We start from the raw sequence: 26,199 nt of genomic DNA, 5'->3' as shown, positions 1-26,199 counted from the left end.
CATGTCACCCAAGGCTCTGTCCAACCTGGCCTTGAGCACTGCCAGGGATGAAGCATTTACCACTTCTTTCGGCACCCTGTGCCAGTGCCTCAGCACCCTCACAGGGAAGAAGTTCCTTATCTCCAACCTGAACTTCCCCTGTTTCAGTTTGAACCCATCACCCCTTGTCCTATCAGTCCCTGATGAAGAGTCCCTCCCCAGCATCCTTGGAGCCCCCTTCAGACACTGGAAGCTGCTCTGAGGTCTCCACGCAGCTTCTCTTCTCCAGCCTGAACAGCCCCAATGTTCTCAGCCTGTCTCCATACAGGAGGTGCTCCAGCCCCTGAGCATCCTCGTGGCCTCCTCTGGACTTGTTCCAACAGCTCCATGTCCTTCTTATGTTGAGGCCATCAGAACTGCACACAGTGCTGCAAGTGGGGTCTCACGGGAGCAGAGTAAAGGGCCAGGATGACCCACTTCGACCTGCTGCTCACACTTCCTTTGATGCAGCCCAGGATACGGTTGGCTTTCCTGCCTCAAGCGCACACTGAAGCTGGCTCATGTTAAGCTTCTCACCAACCAAGACCCCCAAGTCCTTCTTCACAGAGCTGCTCTGAATCACTTTGGAAAGTTCAGGATTTGCTGTTCCCGTGCTCGCCAACTACAAAACCTCCTCAATGTTAAATTATTCTATTTTCAGTTATTTATAATGTAACCTTCCCCTTCCCTACCACCCCCCCCAGCAATATTACTGCTTGGGCTGAATTCTATTAGCTCAAAAGCGACTTAATTTAAAAAGCTTAGTAAAAAGCTGTTCATCTGCTTTTGAGCTATGGAATGCATTTGTTTGCCTGTTTGGTGTTCCTCACCCTTCTCTGTGCTTGGTCAGCCAAAACCAGCAGTGTGCTTCATTTTCGTTCAAGACAGTAAAGGTAATGGAGACACTTCCATCAATCTACACAGAGCTGAAAAATTCACCCCCAAAGAAATTTCTTTACCCATTTGTCACTGGTTTCAACAGGAGGAGAAGATAGCTTGAAAACTGTCAACATTATTCAAACTTAAGCAGGGGAGATTTATGCTGCATAAAAGGAAGAAGTTCTTCCCTTCTCTGGGTACAGGGTGCCCAGAGAAGCTGTGGCTGCCCCATCCCTGGCAGTGTTCAAGGCCAGGTTGGACACAGGGGCTTGGAGCAAGCTGCTCCAGTGGAAGGTGTCCCTGCCCACGGCAGGGGTTGGAGCTGGATGAGCTTTAAGGTCCCTTCCAACCCAAACCAGTCTGGGGTTCTATGATTTGTGAATGAATGAGCAAAAACAAGTGGTAGGGAAACAGAGAACAAGGCCAAGTGCTTTGTACAAGGCCATGATGTTAGCTCAGTTTAATAAAGAATTCGTTACAGCATTCAGAATGAACATAACGTGTGCATCATCAAATGAATGATACGTCAAGGATATCTGCCTGGGAGCACACCAGCTCTGCGTTACCTCACTGGTGAGCATCGAGCAGGAACGCTAGGCATTTGTGAAAACACACTGTGGGAATCAAGGCAGAGGGGAACAACAGCCATCTATGCACCAGCTGCATGGAAGATTCTCCACACCGCTGTTAGGATGTGTCCTGCATGAATTGAAACAACTTTCTGGCAGCTAAAAGAAGGAAGATAAGCTTTGGCCATGCACTTGGATTAATATTAACACCTCTCCCCCCCAACCTATACTGAGCTGTCAACCTGCACATAAGGCTTCCTCAGAACTACTAAAGAAACATCAGTGATGTGTATAAGGACACTTACAAAGTAGCATAACTCAGCCTTTAACTAAAACCAGGGGTTGAGATGCTTTGTTAAGGGACTGGTCAACAAGGGTGATGCTCCAAAGCATCTGAGATTCCATCTAACTTCCCTTGCAAACAGAAGCATAAATTTAACCTTTTCCTTTCTCTCCTCAGAGGTATTGAGCTGCACCTTGCCAATAGATGCCATCAAAACATCACTGCAAAACATCCTGGGTAGAAGATGTCCTGAGAGGGATCTATTTCTAAAAGGACCTTCAACCTCCCAGTCTATTGTACTCACTGCAAGGGCAAGGAACAGAACTACTGGTCAGTGGGTGTCCTGATGGCCAAGATCAAAGCTGCTCTTCTTTGCATGAAGCAGGGACAAGGTGAAGAAAGTGTAATGAAGATCAATGCAACTAAGAAATACATTGAGGATCCTTTCTTTTGGGGCCGTTGACAATTACAGCCAGAAGTGTTTTGGGAGCTGTTTGCGTTTAAGCTTGGTTTGCAAGGCAAGAGGAGGAGCAGCAGCGAGGCCTGTGCTGGACGACAGACAAGAACGAATAAGTGCTGTCCAGGAGGATACAGAGAAAGGTGTCAATACGAGTATCTATGGGAACTACAAAGGGTTTTCAAATGTAGGCTGAAGAATGGGAAACACACAGAATCCACTCACAGGAAGAGAAGCACAAAGATGACCTTCACGTCAGCAGGAACATTGGTTATGTTTTGCAACAGCTACATCAGACTCATAGTTTGATTTCTCTACAATTCCTGCTTATTTAAGAGTCATTTCTCCCAAATTTCATACAAATACAAGTGCTGGTTAGATCAGGATGATCCTGTAGTCCATGCATCATGGCAAAGTGACCCACTGCTGATGTCAATGACTGACCATGCTTTTTAGTCCTGTCACTTAGTTTTGAACATGATTTTGCCCCTTCTGCAGTACAGTAAAGCTGTCACCTCTAACAAACCCAGGAGAAGCAGATGGACTGACTGCTATCCATCTTTTGACACCAATGAGTTGTTTTCTTCAGAAGAGATAAATCGATCCTAATACATTGAACCAACTGAAGTGAACCGCGGGCTGGTTGGAGTTATTTCCACATAGCCTTGATCTGCTGGTGTTACTCATGAGGATCCTCATTGTAAAATGGTTGGAAAGCACTGCTAATTAGGTTACTTATTTACATGACAATCCCCTGCATTTAATGCTGGTGGGTGGGAAGGAAGGAAGATGGAACAAGAATAATTAGTGTAATCATGATGGCAAGCTAAGTGCTGACCCCACAGCACGGGATCAATAGCGGGACAGCATCACGGTGGTGCGCCTATAGTGTGAGATAAAGCACCATGAACGCTGAGCATCCAGGTCAGAAAAACAACATCTCATTCTCTAACCATTAAATATTTGATGTAAAGCATTGAGGCTGGGGAAATCTGCAACTTCTAATCCATAAAAACAGCTTCACTGCAGACATTCAAGGGGAGAAAAGAGCCTGAAAGGCACTAGATCACTTTGACAAGAAAACAAGAGCTTTTAGTTGGCTGATGACTGTGTTTCATTCCCTGACATCCAGCAAAGCAGACCCATCTTTAAACCACGGAATTTTATCACCAAAGTTACAGAACAAGCAAAGGAATCTCTGAATACTCAGGTTTACCAAAGCAACCCTTTCGTCTTCATGAGGTCAGCGCTTCCCTGTTGGTCTCGAAGGTTAGTCTTAACACTTTGCTGTTCCCAACAAGTTTTCCATGGTTTTAGTCCCTCCAAAAGCCAACACAGCTCAGATGGTACCAGCAGGACTCTTGTCTGTTGCCTGAATTGCTCTGCTTAGCTCTTGGTCAGCTTCAGATGGTGTTAAGAGACCAACAGACACAGCTTTGCTTTCAAATCCAAGATCATTTTGCTGAATCGACACTTAAAGGGGTAATAATCCCGTTTTGATGTTCAGTCAATCCATTCAATCCACAGGCTCTCTGGGAGAAAATACATCCATAGTGTTGCAGACAGCCCTTGGAATCATTGATAAAAGGCTCATCAATGCTCTATGTCAGGATGGATACTTAATATTTCCTCTCCAGATGTCTTTTGAAAGTCTTCTGCTCTCTTGACACTGGGTCCCCCATTAGGCTTTTACCAATCAGCATGGAGTAACTCCAAGTGATGTGCTGTATCTGCTGAATCCAAGGTCTAAAGATTAGCTAGGAGTCTGCAACCTGCTTGTAGCAGCTTTCTGTAAGCGTAGGTACAGCTGTAGCTTCTATTAAAACTACCAATGGTGATTTATTAGCATGTGATCACAGATGGTTTGGTTTGGCCTTAACAGATGCACATTTTACAGTGGCTGATGTTGGCAAAGCTCTCCTGTCCTTGCTCAAGGGGAGTCCCACCTGGGGAAACCCATGACTCGAGGCAAGTGTCTCGGTTCTTGATTAAGTACCAGTTCCAGGCACGCTGTGGACAACGGTGCAGCAATGAGGAGATGACACTGGTCATCTCTGCAGCATCCAGAGATGTCAGCAAAGAACAGGTTGAGCTGTGTGGATATGAGCCACAGCGATGCGCGGAAGATGCCTAAGAAGACCTTTTCCTTTTGGTTACCTCTGGTTCTCCTCTGAACCAGCTAGATCAGAATGAAGATGTCCCACACCATTTTGAACCAAGTGTTCCCAGGCAAAATGAATACACTTGACCTAGGTGCAGGGCTTGACAACCTGATCTTATTGCGGGACTATCTACAGTCTTGTGGTCAGCTCAGGGCATGGACAAGGCGAACTTCATGTGTAAAACATGCCATAGACACCGAGTGGTTTAACATGATCCTGATCCAACAGCCTGCAAGGCAAAAGTGGAAAGGGATCACCCCAGGACACCAGATCTCTGTTCAGATATGTGCACAGCTTTGAGATGGAAAAAGGCATGATGGATAATTGTATTATGAAGGTTCAGAACACTTGGGAAGGGGATATGACCACGTTTTGGGCATCTGCAGAAGAACACCAACTGTTCAGTTACTGGAACAGCAAGGAGAAGTACTGGGAAAAGAGACTGCTTAAGAGGCTAAACTAGAAAGCTGTCATTTAGACTAAGTTATACCGAAGCAACAGGTATTCATCAAGTAATACAAGCACTCAAGATTTACCTTCATAAGTTAATGGCAGACGTTTTGCATTTGTTAGAAATGTGCAGCTTTTTCTGGTTTAGAAAGAAATGTACCTTTGTGGCAGTAACAAAGCAACAGAATTCGCTAAGTCCTTCTCCCGCATGAGGTCAGGCACGCGTTGATCATCTGTAATCTGGCTTTTAAATAAGGTTCTCTATTAATAGATCCCCACAAATAAAAGTTCCCCGTGAGCAATCAATACAGCAAGATGTGTTACAAGTTCAGTGACAGTCAAGAAAGAATAAGCTCCAACTTGAGAGAAATACAGCCCCATTTAAGAGCTAAATTCAGTTCATTAGAAACACCAGGGTTAAACACAAAGACCTGCCTGAGTTCACCACCGCTGTGTGGCCTGACTACGAAATGAAAGGCATCAATTTTACCACCACATCGGGCTTGATTTTCATTTGTACTCAGACCCCTTTACACCACTGTGTCAGCAGAAAGGGGCCTGAAAGTGCCTGTAAATTATAGCTCCTTTACTCTGGCACAGTGGTATAAAGGGGTTCTGCCATGCATTTTCAAAGGCATCGCTTTCTCGAGTGGTGCAGGATGCTTTCTATTAGCCATCAAAGCCTATTGCAGGACCAGGGGGCTCACAGAGCAAGGGGAAAAGGGAGGCTGACCCTCTGGTGCAAAGTGGTCCGGAATAGTCTTGATCCTGTAATGGCCTTCACTAACCTTTTGAAAGTATTTTGAGATGCATGGCTGGAAAATGTGATGCAAATGCTGGGGATTATCATTACCAAGAGCTGGGCAGAGACAGTGAGCAGCAGGATTTGGTAAAAAGCTGTAGCACAAACTCTTTTTGCTCCCTCCCCTGCCTCTGAATGAAGTCGTCGCTCACCCACACTGCTGCAAACCTGGAGGGGAAGTGCTGCCCATCTGTGGAAGAAGTGGTGAAGGCATCTTCCACACACTGCCCTTTCATTTTGGGCTGAAAGCACCCATGAACAGGAGACTGCCTCAGCACCCTCACAGGGAAGAACTTCCTCCTTATATCCAATCTGAACTTCCCCTGTTTCAGATTGAACCCATCACCCCTTGTACTAATGAAGAGTCCCTCTCCAGCATCCTTGTAGCCCCCTTCAGACACTGGAAGCTGCTTTGAGGTCTCCACGCAGCTTCTCTTCTGCAGGCTCAACAGCCCCAATGTTCTCAGCCTGTCTTCAGCCTTTCTCAGCCTGTGAAATGGGGAGGAAGCCCCGTTCTCCCACAGGTCTGTGCAAACCCCAGCTTTGGAAAAGAACCATGGCATTCCCCCACTTCCCATTACACCCACATGCAGCTGGATTAACCCAACACAGGAATTAACTCCGTGCCTAAGGCAAATCACAGGAGTGGGGTACCCACCTCTGCCAGTGAGAAAATGCAATTCATGTCTGCGGAGTGCCAAGCAGGTAGAGGAAAAACGGCTTCATCCTGTTTGCTCTGCTGTGGATCCAGCAGAGTTAAGATGTTGGACCTGGGTGATTTTTAAGGTCCCTTCTAATCCAAACCATTCTACGGCTCTATGTCCTCAAGGGCATGGGTGTCCCAGAGAAGGTCTCCCATGCATCTACTCTAATACTGGGTTGCTTTCCCCCTAAGTAGGCAGGGTTGAGCTGCAGAGGTTAACTCCAAGTGTGTACTCCCAGTTCTTGAGAGTTCACCTCCTAGGTCGTGCCACTGCAGATACAGGGTGAGCCTGGCGCCCATGTGAAACCAGGTTTGGGTTGAACATCTTCACTCTTTGCTCCTGAAGGAATCTTTACCCTATCGCCAACTTCCAAAGGACACTAGGAGACAGGGAGGAGCTGGAAGTCAAAAGTCAAGAGCTTCCACCACTGTCAAAGAAATCATTGGTTTAAGTCTGGTTTTAGAAGCAGTATGTTTCAAATTCTTCACCTTTTTGAGGCTTTTCTCCAAGGAAAAGGGAAAGCATCCATGTATGTATGTGGTTTTCAGTAAGATCCTCACCCAACTGCGTGAATCCAGGACCTGGGGTAGTACAAAAAGCCAACAAACAGCCCACAATAAGAACACTCAGAGGTTTTTATCCATTTCTGCCTTGATTTCAGTCCCCTCCGGATGCAAAGCTTCCACTAAGGGGGCTCCTTTGACTAAATAATGAGCCTCAGGATCAGTTTCTAAAGAGATTTTCTTCTTGAGGAGAAGGTAATGACAGGAAAGGAGATGCCTTTCTTGAGACTACTGTCAGAGATCTGCTTTTCTAGATAAAATTGTTAAGGTACTCAAATGGTCTTCTTTATTAAGGACAAGAAAGAAGGGACGCAGAGAAAGTGCCCAGGATACACTAAGCAAACCTTTGGGTGGACACAAGAACATCTACTTCTCTATAAACGTATGTGGACACGTGGCACACGGGCCAAAACTTTACTTCCAGTAAGCCACTGAGAAGAGAAAGCCAAACCTGTTGTATGTGTGCTCTACGTGAAAGTCCTTTCAAACCCCACATTTAAGCCAGTCAGTTGTTAATGCTGACTACAAGGATCTGAAGTCAGGAGATGCCAAGAGCTGGCTGGATTCAAAAGGGTAGCTGCGACTCCGTCAGCTAATGGCTGATCTTTCATCTTCCTACCTACACACAGCATGCAACCATCTTAAAAATGTAAAGCTCGTCCCAGCTCCTTCATCGTGCATAATAATTCCTTCTTTGTTAAATATTCAAAGGGCTTCAGAAGGCTGAAGCTCCGGCAAGGGAAAAGGATGACTTTATGTCCTATCTGCGTTTGACAAGGCAGAGAAGCAGGAGAGGAAGAGAAGAGGAAACCCTAACTTCCATTTTTCATATAAAACCTATTTAAAATTTACTCGACTTCCTCAGTTAATTCATCTTCTTCCAGCAACTTTAATCCTTAAATGGTTCCTGTTAAAAAGAAGTTTGTATTCCCTCAAAAGACAAGAGCAAAAGAAAATGACTTTGTCATATCTGACTGGTTCGGAAAATACAAAATCCAATTCTGAAGGAGTGCAGATAAGGGAAGAGCTATGGAAGAGCCATCAGCTTAGCAAACACTAAATAATGAAGAATGCCGAGACTGCCCAGCATGATAAAGCACTCTATTAGCTAGACTGGTTTTAAATGAGTGATAATTGTGGCACAGCCACAGCAAAAGGTTAATGAATTTTTATCTCTAGGAAGGGGCTTTTCACAGCCTAACCAAAAAGCCACCAACAGGTAGTCCTCTTTTTAGCACTGCCCAAACCATGTCCATACCGGCCCTATTCCACTGTCTGGTTTCTGAATACTTCTAGCTATTCCTATAAATCACAGAAAGGTTTGGATAGGAAAGGGCCATAAGATCATCCAGCTCCAACCACGGGCAGGGACACCTTCCACTAGAGCAGCTTGCTCCAAGCCCCTGTGTCCAACCTGGCCTTGAACACTGCCAGGGATGGGGCAGCCACAGCTTCTCTGGGCACCCTGTGCCAGCGCCTCAGCACCCTCACAGGGAAGAGCTTCTGCCTTTTCTCCAACCTGAACTTCCCCTGTTCCAGTTTGAACCCATCACCCCTTGTCCTATCACTGCAGTCCCTGATGAAGAGTCCCACTCTGGCATCTTTGCCCATTTGCAGCCAAGGAAGCTTTGCTGGAAAAGCTACCAAGTTTTTACCATGAAGGAATATGGGAACACCACCACCATGTTATGGACTTGTTGGAGAAGATGGTATTTCTGGCACTGCATCAAAAATCCTGGTCTCAGTCACTCACTAAGCGCTTTGCTGGTGCCCTGAGTGAGATCAAGAGGGAATCTCACATTGCTGGGCCAGAAAACAGAAATGGTCAAAGACCTGTATGTGTGCTCTCCTGATGCACTGAGCCAACATGTGGTAAGCATGGAAGATAAACCCTGACCACTGCTACCAGTAATGAGATTACCCCACTTGTTCAAGCACAGACACTTCAACACAGCATCTAGTCCAAGGAGAGAAAAAGCAGAAGATAAGAGTTCCTCAAAGGAATATAACAAATGCTGTCCAGCCAAAGCCAGCTACCCAAAACCTGAGCTGTGTGACCAACAGCCCATTAACTTGTGTATGAGAACCACTGATTCCAGCTGATTTGAACTGGAACACTTGGGTTTCACATGGACATGTCTTAATGTCAAAGTTACTGATGCTGAAATGACAAAGCTGGCTGCACCTATGGTGATCTGAATCCAAAGCTGGTGAGCTTCAGTGCCTAGCAGAAACCCCCTTATTTAGCTTAGCTTTTGGTCAGTTATTCCCCTTCCTCCTTCCCCCTTATGATCATCGCTGTGGCCTTCAGCAATGATGCTCAGACATTCAGATGATCAAATGACAACAGAAGAGAAGAGAATAACTCAGATGACAGTTGAGTGTTCTGGAATTAACATAGGTGGTTCCCATTTTAACACCTCCCTTCTGGCTCAGTCTAAGCACATTCACGTCGCTCTCCTCCTGCCCAAGTGGGATGGAAAGAGACATCTTACCTCATTTTTCCTCTGCTGTTCATTCTTATTCTTCCCCAAAAGAATCACACTCCCCTCTGTATCACTGGAGCTTGCTGGATTTGTAAATACATCCGAATTATTCCACCACCTCTGCCCCACGGCATCTCGTTTTACCTCTCCCATATAGATTGCAGTCAGCTCTATTGATGTTCCGTTTATGAGATAATACTCCACCAGGTTTCATTTACAACCAGGAGTTCAAGAGCCTCTAACGTTTTCCAACACTCCTCGTTCTTCCCCTTGTTTCAGATCCTCCTGACATTTGTGTACAGATATTTTAGTGCATTGGTATAAAGTTATTACAAAGGAAGATGAATTTTTATTGTCAGGAGGATGCTGCCAAGTGAAATACTACACTTTGTACTTTTATGTTTATTCACTGCTCCGTGTAACGTCCTCTCAGAAAGCTGAAAGTCAGGCTCATGCCCTTTAATAGTTGGAAAATGCTGTTAAATAATCTAAGTTTGAACTAGACGTGAAACTATAAATGATGCTTTTGATTTTCAACAGCTTCTGACTGTTAGAGCACAACTCCTCAGCCCCAAGTACTCCCCCAGAAATTAAAGTGCTAGGAATAAATATCTGGCTACTGAGCACTGATTGCAGTTTCCATTGGGTTTGGGTTTCTTTTGCTTCAAAAAGAGCTCACCCTGTGAAAGCAGAGGTCATTCAGGTATTGAGAGCTCAAAGTATGGGTTACAGGAATGTTAAAGCTACCTGCAGTATTTTGGGTCTCTAACTGTTACCTGGTGGGATAATCTTCATTATCCTTCTGGATCCCAATGAACTGATGGTGGACAGGGGGAGTGCAAGGTTTAGAGGTCCTGCTCTAGAGCAGAGTTATGAGCCACAGGAAGGACTGTCAGTCAACCAGAGATGCACTGTTGTCAAGGGAGAATGTTCCACATTGGATGGAGCTTGGAGCAAGCTGCTCTAGGGGAAGGTGTCCCTGCCCGTGGCATGGGGCTGGAACTGGAGGAGCTTTAAGGTTCATTCCCACCCAAACCAACGTATGATTCTATGATAATAACTTTTACAGAGCTATAACACTATGACTTTATTTAGCACCTACAAATATCCCAGAAAATAAGGCTGAGGTGATTTCTAATGCCACATTCCTGTAGGAGCTCAGAAGATCTGGCTGCCCACAGTCCTGCTCCTCTGTGGGCACCTTCCCCTAGGACCCTGCTCCGTATTAACATGACCAAGTGCAGAAATGCCATGTATCCTCACTACACCCCCATGTATCCTGGGATCCACCAAGTTGTGTGGACTTTTATATGCAATGTTTTTCACAGAATCATAGCATAGTTTGGGTTGGAAGGGACCTTAAAATGTCATCTAGTCCAACCCCACTGCAATAAGAAGGCACATCTTCAACTAGATTAGGTTGAAGCACCACATTCAGCCTGGCCCTGAATGCCTCCAGGGATGGCACACCTACCACCTCTCTTTTCTTCTCTGCTCCTCATTGACAACACAGTGTAGATGCCTCCTCCCACACCCGAGGCAGCTGCATTTAATATAACCCTTAGACAACAGTGGGTGTTCAGTATTTGTAAAACACCTACTGTTTTACCACAGGGATCTAGGGCAGCATGAATGCACAGCCACCTCCCTGGGGGCTGGCTGTGACCCAGGACAGCTCTTGGGAATGGCTCAGGAGGCAGCTGAGACCCAAACCTTTGTCCTAGCAGAAGCTTAATCCCAGGTCAGCTGAGCTGTAGGTGGCTCATTGTAAGTTACTAACAGTGGAAAGGTGGAAAAGCAGCAGAGCTGAGGTCTGTTTATGCTGAGCTCTACTGCTGGGGCACAGCTACAGCCCTCCTCTGACTGTGACCCTGTGCAGACAATGCCAGTGACAGCAATAAGAGAAGCAACACTAATCACATCTCTATCACTTTCCAGACAGAAAAATCACTATTCCCTGGAGGAAGGAGCAAAAGCTGAAGCACAGAGAAGTGAAAGGATCTCACAAAGGTAATGCAGGCAATCCCTGATGGCCCCAAGCACCTCCAGGCTCCTCTGTCTCTGCCCTCCTGGCACTTTGCTTCACCAAGGGCTGCTTCTGCTTTTGCATCAGTGCCCTGGTGACATGCACATGAAGGCATTCCTCATTAAAAGCTGTGCAGTTTCTCTCCTGAATGTATAATACACATCTCCTTTTAAATATTCAGTGATCTAGCGATGCTTTAAAGGAAATGAAACCTGTCTCGACACTGATACCTGCTCCTGTGCAGGGACAGCTGAAAAGCTCAAGCTCTGAAAGCCCCTTCAGAGCTTACGCTAGAAGTGATGCTCCTGGCACCCTCACGTGGTGCCCACCACAGGCTGAGCAGATGCCACACCACAGCATTCAGCAGGAAGAAAGAGATGAAGCTGCTTTGTTTTCTGCTTCCCTCTGTCATAAACCTGCTTTGAAATCAAGAACAAAGGATGCCCACTCCTGCTCAAATCAGGTATTTATGCGGAGGGTTTTCCATTCCTAAGACAAAGGTTCTCCTATGGAAACTACTTACTCTGGGAGGCTGAGAGGCTGGTGAAGGCTGCCTTGGTACGACCTGCTAACCACTCCAGGCTCTCATGCATGTTGGCCAAGGCCTTCAGGTCGCTGACGTCCCGCAGGATCTCTTGTTGAGGGATGAGTTTATCTCCCAGGTTGCCAATGAGAACTTCTGACTCCTTGCCAAAAGCAGCCCTGAAATGCAAAGCAAAGCCAACATCAGAACTACAGCACGGGACAGCAAGAGGAAGAAGACATCGGTTACACCACGGAGAAGGTGCAACCAGCAAACGTAGAACTGCTGCGGTGTGGGGTCTCAAGAATATTGCCTGGAGGAGTTTTTGAAGTCTTGCTGCAGTGAATGACACCTCTTTCTCAGGCAGGTTATTTTCTATCCTTCCCCCTGCATTTACGATCTCTGACTTATTCCTCATAGTTACAAACTTCATCCCAATCAACTCCCACGCTTCTTCCTCTCCACCCAGCACTGACACCTTGCTGAGACACGCAGGTGCCTTCCGTGTCTCCCTGATGTATGTATCAACCACATACAGCACTCTTAATCTTTGCTTTTAGCTCAGCTCTTCCGCTCCTGCTTCAGGTTTTTTCACACATCTATCTCAAGAAATCTCCTGTGAAACCTTACGACAAAGGGACATGTCAGCCCATGCATTATTTTACTTGCAGGTAGCACCTAAGGGAAAAATGATGACCAAGACAAACATCTTCACCGCCCCAAAAGCTGCAAGAAGTTCTTGGAAGGTGTGTAACTGCTCACTCCATTGTCACGTTCCACCTTTTGCATTCAGATTTGGCTTTCCCAGTACCTGCCTCCACGAAGAGCATGTTTTGTCCTGTCCCGTTTCTATAGCACACGTTCTCATTGCTTTTGCAGGTAAAGGAGGAGAAGCCAGCAGGACTTTTTGTGTACCGTGAGGATGGAGAAAATCAGGACATGCTTCCTACATCTAATTACAACAGCTCCTGCCTCAAACCAAGCGCATTCATTGAAAGACTGTAAGTGAGAGCACATTCACCGGGGTCCTCAGTATCCTTGTCCCATCATTACTTGCTCTTTTTGTTACGAATTTACATTCCACTTCCATTCAACTTTGCAAATCTCCACTTCCTGTCATTAGTTCCTTTATGAACTCACAATGAGGAATCATGCTGCTGAGCATAATAGCTGCAACGAGCTGCAGCAAAATAATCCCATCAGTGGCAGTTCATGTACTATCTAAGCAGTTTTAGTGCCAGCGTCTCCCTAGATTTGTGGGACTTCACTGTCACTTGAGGAGGAAAAAAAAGAGAAAGAGAAAAGAACAACCCTGAAATGGTTTTAAATTGCTCAGTTGAATTCATTAAAGGCAGAAGTAAAAATAGCCTTCATTAAAAAAATCTCTTTGAGGATTTTCTTCTTCTTGACAACAGAAAACACACTGCCTTAGGCTGCATCCTGCGTACTGCGGTCTGGGAGGAATCCTTATCTCTTAGCTATGCCTGGGGACTGAGACACAGGATCCAGTGAACCATGGCCGTGGTAATTCAGCTATTCCTGGGGTTAACTGTGATCCATTCTGGCTATTGGAAATATGCTAAATCCTTTCTGAACTGCAGGAAAGCTCTTTGCAAGCTTCCCTGACCGAGCATTTCTTAGACAGTCATAAAAGGATACAAACACTTATCCAAAGCCCACATAGGTGTTTGAAGGGGAATACAAGCCTGAAGAGAGTGGACAAGCTCATAGGTGGGGTAGACCCCTGGTTTTTGGGTAAAGCATGACCAGAACAATGGAGCCCTGATCCAGCTCTGGGGCAGCAGCACAAGAGGGACGTGGAGCTGTTGGAGCGAGTGCAGAGGAGGCCACGGAGATGCTGCGAGGGCTGGAGCAGCTCTGCTCTGGGGCCAGGCTGAGAGAGCTGGGCTGGGTCAGCCTGGGGAAGAGAAGGCTCCTGAAGGGGAGACCTGAGAGCAGCTCCAGTGCCTAAAGGGGCTGCAGGAAAGCTGGAGAGGGGCTTTGGACAAGGGCCTGTAGGGACAGGCCAAGGGGAATGGCTTTAACCTGCCAGAGGGGAGACTGAGATGAGCTCTTAGGCAGAAGCTCTTCCCTGTGAGGGTGCTGAGGCGCTGGCACAGGGTGCCCAGAGAAGCTGTGGCTGCCCCATCCCTGGCAGTGTTCAAGGCCAGGTTGGACACAGGGGCTTGGAGCAAGCTGCTCTAGTGGAAGGTGTCCCTGCCCGTGGCAGGGGTTGGAGCTGGAGGAGCTTTAAGGTCCCTTCCAATCCAAATCAGTCCATGATCCTATGTTTCTTTAAAGTAAAACACATTATTGACTTCTACAGCAACCACAGAACACATCACTTAACTCTACCCACCTACAAACACTCAGATACAATCATCCGCTCCTGTGGAGCAGAAGACATTTCATAGATACGCTTTCTTCCCTCCAACCAAAGCACTCCTGTGAACTTAGACTACCAAATCCCACTGGCAACTGCATAAATCACTTGGAAACGTAAGAAATGAAACACGTGATGAATTTCTACCTTTGTTAACACGGCCTCCCAATACAAAGTGCCACAGAAAAGGCACTTTCTATGGAAAACACCATTTGAGAGCTGTAAAAGAGGAGTCACTACCACACTGCTGCCCACAACCACAATTACCAATTCATTCCGATCACAGGGACAACTCTTCTGCCTTCCCACATGCAAAGCAAAACAGTTTTGGCACTGCTTTGGATGGATAGCCTGGGCATGAATAATGCAGTGATTTCAGGAAGGCTGGGAAAAATCTATAGCATACAAACCATGGTGTATTTCCTAGTTTTGTTCCTGTTAGGAATACAAATAAGGTCTTCTAGGGGAAGCTGTACTCTTTAAACGCTGTGGGGATCAATGCGATTCCGCCCCTCGCTCTAAAACAACAGAAGCTGGTATAAAAAGGGCAGCAAATATATTTGTTTTCTTTAATACATATCCTTGACTGCAGAAACCCCAATTTACAAACTGAAACCTGTAACAGAGACAACCTTCAGCAAGCAACTCCCTTGCAGAAGATACCTATAAAGAGTTCTAGTGGATGCCTCCCATATCAGTTTAAACCTGCTGTTAGCAAACGTCTCCCTGAAGCTAGGTTTTGCTGGCGTTCTGATGCCTGCTTGAGAGAATACTCACTACAGGCCTTTGTCTTTGCAAGGCTACCCTTAACAGAAGGATATAAACCCCCCAAATCAACTGAACATCCAACCTGAGCTCTGCTTTTTTGAATACCTGCCTTAAAATAGCACCTTCAAACCTCTGATTCCCATAGTTTCTCAGCCAATGCTCGTCACGTGTGTGTCTGTATGCAGTATCCAACACAGAGCCAGCACATACGCAGAGATGTGCAGCCACCTTCTGCATCTGATTGATGAGGTTTTGATATTGCCATGGGTACCCTTGGCTTGAATTGCCATGACTTTTGAGGATGCACATCTCACCCTGCCTTAGGCAGGACGTTTGCTTTGGACTTTGCCAAAGTGTCTGGGAAAACAAAAGATGCTGCAACTCTTGGGGAGCACCCAAAGATGGACATTCCCAGCCCCAGAGATGATATACCTGATAAAGTGAGAAAACCTCATTATCAAGTGCTTCATAACAGAGCGTGTTACAGGCCTGTACCAAAAGACAACGCTCTTCTCTCCAGTGATTAATTCAGCTGTGCGTATACCCATTCTCAAGATGGAGATTCATGCTGCAGATCAACTGCACTGCAAATAAAGCAGATTCAAGTGCCTTTCTCCACTCTCCAGCTGTTTCTTTGTGGGAGCTCACTCTTCCTCACACTGATGCTGACGGGGCTGCCACACCGCTTCATTGCCCTTTAGTCTCAGTCCCCATGGGGTTTGGGTACACTGCAACTGGGTTCTTTGTTAAATCTCTGCTTTGTCAAAGCAGGCTGAGTGCTCTAGCTTAATCCTCGGATTAACAAAGCATCTCATTTTGTTTCCCTTTGTTAAACCACCCTAACTTCTCTGGTTTTTTAACCTTCCAAGCATAGTGACCAGCAGTACTTGAGCTTTAGATCCACCCTGTTCTCGTGGATACTGTACAGGATGCATAGCACATCCCTGACATGGCACCAGCAGGTATGGGAAGCTGGTGTACTGGTTCCCCAAAGAAGTTTCCTGCAGGCAGACCACCTTCCCCCTCCTCTCCTCCAGCAACCAAGAGCAGTGGTGATACTAACAGCAAGGGGCTGTTAATACAATTAAACAACCCACTGAGCAAAACTGCCTGGAAACAGAATCATAGAAGCATAGAATCAACTGGGTTGGAAAAGACCTTTAAGATCCTCAAGTCCAACTGTTCCCCCAGGACTGCCAAGTTCCCCACTAACCCAGGGCACTGAGGGCCTCAACAGAGGGACTGATGACAATATACAAGGCTTTCCCTCATCCATATTTCAGCATACATGAGACAGGAAACTTGTTTGAGGGGGAAGAAAGGCCAGGGAAGAGCACGTGTGATAAAACAAGATGACCACTGCTATGTTTAAGGCACTCTGACTGTGCCAAAGCAGGGCTGAAAAGGAGCCAAGTGCCCCCATCAATACGGCAGAATGAAGAAGCAGGTGTCTGACTGTCATGGTTTAAACCCAGCCAGGCAGCTTGTTCACTCACTCCCCCCCTCTTTGCCTCCCCCTGCTCCCGGAGGGACGGAAAGGAGAATCAAAAGAATGCAGCTCCCATGGGTTGAGATAAGAGCAGCCCAGTAACTAAGGTATAACACAAACCACTGCTGCTGCCACCAATAATAATGATAAGGGAAATAACAAGGGGAGAGAATACAACCGCTCACCACCCACCGACCGATACCCAGCCCAAAAGAGCAGTGATCCAGCCCTTCTGGGTAACTGCTCCCAGTTTATATAGTGGGCATGACTTGCTGTGGTATGGAATACCTCTTTGGTCAGTTTGGGTCAGGTGTTCTGCCTCTGCTTCCTCCCGGCTTCCCCTCCTCCCGGGCAGAGCATGAGGCTCACAAAGTCCTTGGCCTGACTAAAACACCATTGTCATCAGCCCTGTTCCCAGGCCGAAAGTCAAAACACAGCACTGCACCAGCTACCAAGAAGGAGAAAAATGACTGCTACTGCTGAACCAGGACACTGATGTACCCTTCGCAGCAGTTTTATGCTCACTTACTGCTCCTCTCCCTTTTCTCTGCCAAGAAATTAGTGTCACTTATTCCTTCATCAAATAATGCTGAGGAAAAGGAGACCTTGGAGCAGCCTTCCAATAACTAACAGGGGCTTATGAGAAACCTGGAGAGGGGCTTTGGACAAGGGCCTGTAGGCCCAGGCCAAGGGGAATGGCTTTAACCTGCCAGAGGGGAGACTGAGATGAGCTCTTAGGCAGAAGCTCTTCCCTGTGAGGGTGCTGAGGCGCTGGCACAGGGTGCCCAGAGAAGCTGTGGCTGCCCCATCCCTGGCAGTGTTCAAGGCCAGGTTGGACACAGGGGCTTGGAGCAAGCTGCTCTAGTGGAAGGTGTCCCTGCCCATGGCCGGGGGTTGGAACTGGGTGAGCTTTAAGGTCCCTTCCAACCCAAACCATTCCATGATTCTATGATGATTCTATGAAAACACTTGCTGGGAGGGAGCATGGAGCTGGAGAAGGAAGGGGGAACACCAAGCAAGCCCCTTGGGAGACCCCTGGAACACACTGACCCAATGAGGACCTACCGTCCATTCTCACACCCTCACAACCATAGACCTCAGAGGGATGATTTCCACTGATGGTTGCAGATGAGAAGCAAGGAGATGAATTTAAACCTCAGCTAAAAGCAGCGGGCAGAGCTGTGGCTGTAGAGGGAATACCCTAAAAGTACCTATTAAAGTGTGAACAAAGACACAAATGCACGAGGATGAGCTGGCAAAACAAGGATTACTGTTATGCCACAGTGTTATAACAAATCCACATTAAACTGAACACCCATGACGATGTCAGTGAAAACAATTACAGGGTAAAAAGCTTGCTGTATAACAACTCAATATAAAGCACTTAGAATACATATTGTATATTATATATACAGTCTTACATGATATACATTATAATGGAAATCGTATTATGACAGTATTTGCATCAGTCCCACTGCAGCTTTGCAGCTTCTTCTGGATCAGTAGGTTTTTCTCTGTATTTATGTCATATAGAAGTTTTATAACCCATTTGTCTTCTATTCCTACACTCGAGCCATAGTGACAGCCTGGAGACCTTTAGGATGGTATACAGGAGCTACCCAGGCAGACAGTTCTACCCTTGATCGATCCAAAGAGATTCTCCTTATGTTCTTATTTATAAAGAAAGAGAGAAAAGGGGATTTCTGGCTTCACCTTGCACCAGGATTTGTTCAACCACCAGAAAGAAATCATGCAAGCACCAAAACAAACAACCTACGTGGCCTATTTGCTGCAAGGGGAAGCCCTCTGAAAGGATTTGCTTGGGCAAGAACAATAAACCCCTTCCCAGCCACCTTCCTGCTGAAGAAGCCAATTCACTGGGTTCAAAGGCTCAGCACCTGAAGGTGTTTTAAATATTCAGCACACCCAAACAGCATTTGTAGCCCTGATGAAAAGCTGCTGCAAAAGGATCCTCAATGGATATAAACTCATCCTGACAACCTCAAGGATTCGGATTTAAAGGACTGCAGAGCCAGCTCATCCTAAAAACCAGCTTTGAGGTTCATTGAGTCTCCACAACTTCTGCATCTCTGTTGGGGACCGCCAGGATCAGTGCTGCAGCACTGGTCGCAGCACTGCCAAGCAGCAGCCATCACTAGCTGACAATTTGAAGCTGTAACATCACCAACCATCTTCTCACTTAAATTTCGTTGAATATTCTCGTCTTGTTAAGTTTATATCATCCCATTTATCACAGCAGACAAGGAAGAGACGTGGAGTACATTGTGTAGCTCTAATGATGTGATTTAGCGATGCACAGTCTTGTTAACGCAGGAGCTGTTCTTAAAGCTTTGTGGAGGAGCTGAATCTTTTCCTTCTTCCTCCTCCATCCCTGCTATGCAGTTTAGGGGCACAGATTATGCCCCAAAATCGTACTGGAAGAGCTGGGCATCGCTGCTCTCATTTCAATAACCAATGCAATCTGGAGGATTAATGAACCTGAAGCTGGGAGATTCTTGGACTCAGGTTCAGAATAGAATCATCAGGTTCAGGACATAATCCTCAATCAACCCCAGCCCAAATCCTCCAAAAATCTTTTTGCCCTCACAAGACAAAGGAAAGGCAGAAGGAAACCTCTGAAATACAGAAGCACTCTGTGAAGATCCAGTTGCTCACTCAATTTTACACCTCTCAGATGAGACTCTTGATAGCAACAGGATTTTAGCATCACCTGTGCTCAGGGTGAGGCAAATTTTCCTGTAGGATCCAGAGAAGGGATCTAGAAACTCATTTCATATAAAAGAGCAGACTGTCATCAAATGGAAATGACTCACACCTCGGATTCAGAGTCCCAGTACAGGGAAAAGTTGTCTACAGCTGCTGCCAATCTTCCAAGATTATCCTTTCATCCTTTAAAAATACTGGGAATATAACAAATACAACCTGAGAAATTGGGACAGAGGGATCTTTTATCCTTCAGAGGCAAAGAGACAAGGAAAGAGAGACAGAAAGGATACAAGTGAGAATGGGAAGGAGACCTAAGAGGTAAAGAAAGGAGCAGCATCAACTAAGCCAAGGGAAGAGAAGCAATCCTAATAAGCAGTTGGGAAAGTGTAACTGTTCTGACCAGTGCTGTTTGGGATGATTTGGTGAAGGATCTGCTGTTGCCAGGTATCATTTCATACTGCTTGAATGTACCCCATCCTTTTTGGTGCAGAGCAAGTGAGGATGAGCATCCTCATGTGAACAGGAGGAGACGCTGAGAAGGAAGCAGCAGGCAGCTGGAGCACCCTGCAGTCAAATTATAGAATCATAGAATCACCACAGAATGGTTTGGGTTGAAAGGACCTTAAAGCTCATCCAGTTCCAACCCCCTGCCACGGGCAGGGACGTCTTCCACGAGAGCAGCTTGCTCCAAGCCCCTGTGTCCAACCTGGCCTTGAACACTGCCAGGGATGGGGCAGCCACAGCTTCTCTGGGCACCCTGTGCCAGCGCAGCAGCACCCTCACAGGGAAGAGCTTCTGCCTAAGAGCTCATCTCAGTCTCCCCTCTGGCAGGTTAAAGCCATTCCCCTTGACCTCTCCCTACAGGCCTCTGTAGAAAGTCTGCACTGTGGTGTGATCTTCAGATCAACATGGGCTTTAAAGGCAAATGTGCTGCCCACGAATTACCAGCACACATTCCTCACCCCCCCCCCCCCTCTGTCCACAGCACCCTTGCCCCTTGCTGCAGAGCTGCATGGAAACCCACACTCTGCTGTAACTCGAGTGTGACCAGATCTGAAGCTCTTTTTACATTGCTTCTCCTTATCAAAGGCAAACCTGAAAATGATGAATCTTTGGGATTTATCACCAACACATCTGGTTCAGTAATGAACTGAAGGCTAACCTTTACAGCGTGATAAGGGCAGCGCATTTCACACTCGCCCCAGTGCCAAACAGCCTTCAGAACTTTAATTATACATATAGAGGCATGACTTTTCTTTCCTTTCTCCCCTTGCCAAGTTCTGAGCTACTAGAATATGCTCGATCAGGTCCCTTTATCAGGCCAACCCCACCAGAATATTAATGGAGAGATTCTGCTAGTATCTCACCCTGCCTTTTGACATCTATTTGTAAGACGCAGTGATGGGTTAGGACAACAAAATCAATCACTGTCAACAGAGACATGCACGAGGCTGGGGTTTTCTGCAGAGACATCACATTTGGATTCTTCTTCTTAATTAAACAAATGAGTTAGAGGAAACCTAAGGAAGGGGAGAGAAGGAAAACTGTGCTCTGAGATCTCTTCCTGCCACAGTACAAACACTGGTGGTAAACTTTCAGGGCACGTTTAATTTAGCAACGTTCATACAGGGATAGTGCTGAGTAGTTCAAGTATTGCTGTCAGTCTTGGTTTATGTCCAAAAAGAACATGCTCCCATGTTTCATCAAGCTTAAGCTTCCCTTTCCAGGAAAGGATGCTTAGTGCTGTCCCGGCTAACTGAGGAGGGGGGCACCCATTAAAACAGATGAGTATCTGTATATCTTGGTTGGTTAAAGTGATAAGGAAATTTACTCTCCCAGGCTCTCCCATCACAGCCATGACCCTAACAACCAAGCTATCCACTTCCCTTTGGCTCCACTGCAGTGTTCAGGCAGAGGTGGCTATGGTGGACTTATTCCCCATTCATCAGCAGTGCCAAGAGGAAGAGAAAGAAGCAACGGCAGCAAAGAAAGGGGGGGCCTATAGGGATGAAGGGGGCCTATAGGGATGCTGGGGAGGGATTCTTCATTATGGACTGTAGTGACAGGACAAGGGGTAACGGGTTCAAACTGAAACAGGGGAAGTTTAGATTGGATATAAGGAAGAAATTCTTTCCTGTCAGGGTGGTGAGGCACTGGAATGGGTTGCCCAGGGAGGTTGTGAATGCTCCATCCCTGGCAGTGTTCAAGGCCAGGTTGGACAGAGGCTTAGGTGACATGGTTTAGTGTGAGGTGTCCCTGGCCATGGCAGGGGGGTTGGAACTGGATGATCTAAAGGTCCTTTCCAACCCTCACTATTCTATGATTCTATTCTAAATCACGTTCCTTTGTATTAGGGGAAAGTCTGAAGAAAAAAAGCCTGTTTCAATGGAAGGAAGATGACACAGAACTGGACAAGCATTAATTTTATTTTGCAGCTTTCAGGAGAGATCTATTCCAGCACCCAGAGATTGCTGAGGAGGTTTCTAAGCCATGGCGCTTACCATCTATGGCTAAAACTGGTCCAGACCAGCTACTATCACTTAAACGAATGCCACAGGAGCATTCACACAGGAGTCTGAGGCACTGAACCGTAATACACGATGCTCTGTGCAAAGAGATACTGAGAGAAGAACTTTGTCCTCATGTTTAGGCTAAAGCCCAGACATGGTAGAGGGCCTTTTCCCTGTGAATTCAGTGTAGATGACTTGCAGATTTCGCATTAAAACACCTCTCCTAGAATTTCACAGAATACCTCAATTTATGGGTAGTAAAATGACAATGTTGGAATAAAATGCCTAACAGGATCAAAATGCTGGCACTGCTATAGCATTAGATGGAGCTTGGCCATCAGATTTAGCCTGGCCAGGAATTTACACTATGTTCAGCCTGTAGTAGCCAGCTTTGCATCCATGGGAGCTCTGGTGTCCCATGTTGATAGCTCAGGAACCACAGTAAGAGCTAAGAGGGCATCCCAGCACCTTTCTGTGCCAAGAAACAAGGGATGAACGTGAAGGCAAGGATGGAGGCTAGGACTGGATCAATGTATCTCAAAGCACTCAGGGACTAACTACACAAAGACCTCACGGGCTCTGCATCCTCACTCTTCCAGTATCACTGAATATTGTTTGAAACACTGGCAAAGCTGATGATCCCCACTGCAATATGAGCAAACATTTCTGTGACTAGACATATTTTATCCTCTTCCTCGAGCCTCTCTCTAGACTGCATTGTCTTCATGTTACTGTGCTTGCCTTGAGTGAATGAGTAAAATCACAATCCGGGCAAATCAGACTTGTTATTTTCAACAGCTTCACTTCCTCCTCCAGTTTTATAGCCAAGTGTCAATCAAGGAAGTGATGAATAGTGATGGGGATGCACAGGCAAGCTTTTTGACTCACTGGAATGACAAGGAGGATGCGTCAAGGATTCAGACACTGAGCCATTTGCAGTGTGCAGGGAAAGGCCATCTGCCTACTTACAGGCTTTCACTTGCCTCAAAGGGTAGAAATAATCTGGTTTGGACACAGAAAGTTGCTGCTGAAAGAATCTCATCTGGAGGTACCAATATATTTCATTTGACTCTCCTTACATAGCTCCTGGGGTTGGGATGGAGGAGAAACATCGCCAGGTCATGGTTCCAATGGAAGCCAGCTTTGGTGATGCCAGTTTCCTGCCCAGTACAACCCGTTGGCTCCTCCATTAGGTTGCAAACTGCAGTTTTCTTCATTGCAGGAGGGAGCAGAGTGGCACCATCAACCAGGAAAAGTATTTGACTCAATCAGAAATAACCCTTTCTTTCCCCCTCCAATCCCAGCCACTGTCCTGACTTGGTTTACAAGCATAGTTCTTCATATAGCCTTGTCTGAACAACAGAGGGAGCAGACATGAGCAATAAGGGCAGGAAAGCAGCAAGCTGGCTCCTCTTTGAACTATGGCCTCCCTCCCTTCTGGGCTTTTTGCAAGGGAGAAGCAGCTTTGCTTTGTCCTTTCTCTGCACCGCAGGAGGTTTAGGCTGGAGCTGAGGAGCAATTCCTTCCCCAAAGGGTGTTCAGGCATTGGAACAGGCTGCCCAGGGCAGGGCTGGAGTCACTGTCCCTGGAGGTATTTAAGAGGCATGTAGATGTGGCACCTGAGGACATGGTTTAATGATGGACTTGGCAGTGCTGGGTTAGCAGCTGGACTCAGTGATCTTAAGGGTCTTTTCCAACCTAAATGATTCTATGATCCTGTGATTTTTCTCACACCTGGGCACACAACAGCTACACGAACACCACCATTGACTTCATTTCCAGCAGGTTTTACCATCGTTGAGACTCTCCTTGAAATCTATTTACAACTTAATTAATCATTTTACCTTATAAAGTCTTCCTCCTCCTCTCTCTTGGGTCTCAGTTGCTTGGGCTGAGCCATGCTGCTCCAGTTGGGCAGAGATTTCAGGAGCCTGCTGATATCATCATCTTTAGCCCAGGACGCGCTGATCACCAGCTTTTCATCCGACTGCACGATGCTCCTATGGGGGAAAGCAGCAACAATCACATCAGTGAGGAGCAAATTGTATTTTTCATGCCATTCTGCACATATCCATTCAATTCCCTGTCACATACAAGTGTGCACGAAGCAGGACAGAACGTGTCCAAAGAGGAATTCAACAAAGAGCTCTTCTGGAGGGCACGGCAATGCAGGTGGGCAGGATATACAATCCTCTTCACAAAGCTCACAACTCCTGATGCACTTTGATAGAGTCATTCTCTCCACCCCTGAAATCATTCAGCTTACAACCAACTGGAGGAGGTCCTTCTGGACTGCAAAAGAGAGAAGGCAGTTTCTCCATGGCTCATGTGTTGCCTGCAATCTCAGTCGAGCTCGCCAGCCGCTGCTGATGGTGTTGTGACTGCAACGTGGAAACCTGCCCATGAGGACCTGGGTGGAAGCCACCAGCTCACCACACACCAGCTGGGCCAGCCTGGGGACCAGGTCTGAAGCACTGAAAGGAAATGAAGGGTCCAGGATCTTCTCTTCATCTCCTAATAGAGATTTCAGCTAAATCGTATGTATGTGTGAAATGGAATCAAAGACCACAGCATATTCCAATTATTACTTTCCCTCTTCAATATATCTGGCAGTGTAACTAAGCTGAATTCCTCACTGGCAACTGCAGGAGACAAATGGGATGCTCTGTCAATTAGCTGCCTATTTTTTGCTTTGGACTGCTCATGAACAACCATCAGCATAGTCCTTGTCAATGTTTGCTACGTCAAGGGCATGCTGTGACTACAGAGAGGGAAGTCCTTTCCCATTCTGAGGTTGTTCAGTACACAGGAAGGACCTGGAAGGTGTTTTTCTATGTCTTGGAAAAGGCAAGCAGGAGTTAGGGATGCTGGAATTTCCTTCTAGACCCTATCACTGGTTTCCTTCTCTGGTGAGCATCTGGAAGGCTCTTCTAGGAAGTCCTTGCATAGTGATCACTTGGACTGCTTTTCCAGCCCAAGAAGAAACACATCATCTGTCCACATCACCCAAAGCAGAAGCATGGTGGTGACCTCTCCAATGGGCAGCAGGAGGATTTTTTTCCTGCCCTCTGTAATGGGAACCTGGCAAACCCACCCAACAAGCAGCAGAGTGTCTGGAAAGACAAGGTCTCGGAGGTTCTGCTCCTATGGAGAGGCTTAGCTGCAGGTTAACAACAGAATCAAGATCTCACTTGTGCAATAAGAGTCGTATCAGCTTCTCCTATGAAAAACTACAGAAGAGGCTCTGGGACCTGTGTTTGCCCCCTTGCTCACAAGGCTCCAAGACACCTAGAAAGCATGCATGTTTGCTGTGTCCTACCATGCAAAGGGTTGGAGAAGTGTAAATGCCATCTGTTACTGTCCCCCAGAAAAAAATGCTTCCCCACCATGGATAGAAACTTTGTGCATCAAAAAGATGCAGAGATCAACACTGGATCTATCAACCAAGAACTGGAGCTGCTGGGTGCTGCTGCATGGATGCATCTGTGCTGGCTTAGCCCACGTCAGTTCAGTGTGGATGTTGCAGAGCCATTTACACTTCTAGATCCAGGTTAGGCCATTGCATGGGGGCAAAAAGTGCTCAGAGCTGTCCCTAGCGTTCAGGTGGTGATTTTGGGAAGGGTCATGCAAGAGCATAATGAAGACCCTGCACATTTTGAAGGGGTTTATGTGGATTCTATGATTCTATCAACCAGTCTCATTTTCCATGTCCTCAAAGGTATGTTTTAGTCAATAAATAGAAATAAAAGTAACACCACACTGAGTATGCGTGTTTTGAAAAGGGAAACAGGCAAAAAGGCACTGAGATAGGAGCCAACACTAATCTATCTTGAAACAGAGCAGATTACTTCTTTTTCCCACCAGCACAGAGCAACCTGTCGTTCCTTTCACCGACTACCCCGAAAACAACCTCTGCTCTGTAAATACACAGGATCTGTGAAAATGAATTTGTCACATGCACTTACATAGAACTTTCCCTTCTCTTTAAGCCTCATCTTCAATCTGCCACAGACAAAAGAAGGGATTTTGTTTTCCAGCCACAGAAGACCTCGGTGTCAATATCACAATTTGGCTTTCTGCTGCTGTTAGGAACTTAGTGCTGTTCCACTTAGGAAAAAAGGCTTTTTTTTTCACACTCTGGGTGAAAACCAAAGGGAAAAAACCCAAGAGCTCCACCAGAACTTCTGACATTTGAGATGGAAAAACTGCATTTGATGCTATCTGGCCGTTTCTCTGCCAAGGCAAGACAACTGTTCCATTGGATGTATTAGGCAGTGCTTTGTCCTCTCCAGATTTAAATGACTAAAGGAACAGTCTCCTTCCCTTGGGAGTTTATTTCACAGCTGAACAAATCTAACTCTTGGTTTTATAAAAAACATAAAAGTCATGATACTGTGCTT

General features: G+C 46.4%; 1 protein-coding gene across 1 annotated transcript in view; it reads right to left on the bottom strand.

Moving 5' to 3' along the window:
- EXOC4 (exocyst complex component 4) overlaps positions 1 to 26,199 on the bottom strand; it is a 394,313-nt gene that overhangs the window by 45,088 nt on the left and 323,026 nt on the right. Inside the window, exons 13-14 of the mRNA XM_062634253.1 lie at positions 23,644 to 23,799; positions 11,923 to 12,101 (exon numbers count right to left, since the gene is read on the bottom strand). Of these exons, the coding sequence (XP_062490237.1) occupies positions 11,923 to 12,101; positions 23,644 to 23,799 (335 nt within the window). The remainder of the gene's footprint in view (positions 1 to 11,922; positions 12,102 to 23,643; positions 23,800 to 26,199) is intronic.

The sequence above is a fragment of the Pezoporus occidentalis genome, unplaced genomic scaffold, assembly GCF_034315485.1.
Source record: "Pezoporus occidentalis ecotype Australia unplaced genomic scaffold, CSIRO_AGI_Poc_V1 ctg42, whole genome shotgun sequence".
In the NCBI taxonomy this organism is placed as follows: Eukaryota; Metazoa; Chordata; class Aves; order Psittaciformes; family Psittacidae; genus Pezoporus; species Pezoporus occidentalis.
This window is presented reverse-complemented; position numbering and strand designations above follow the sequence as displayed.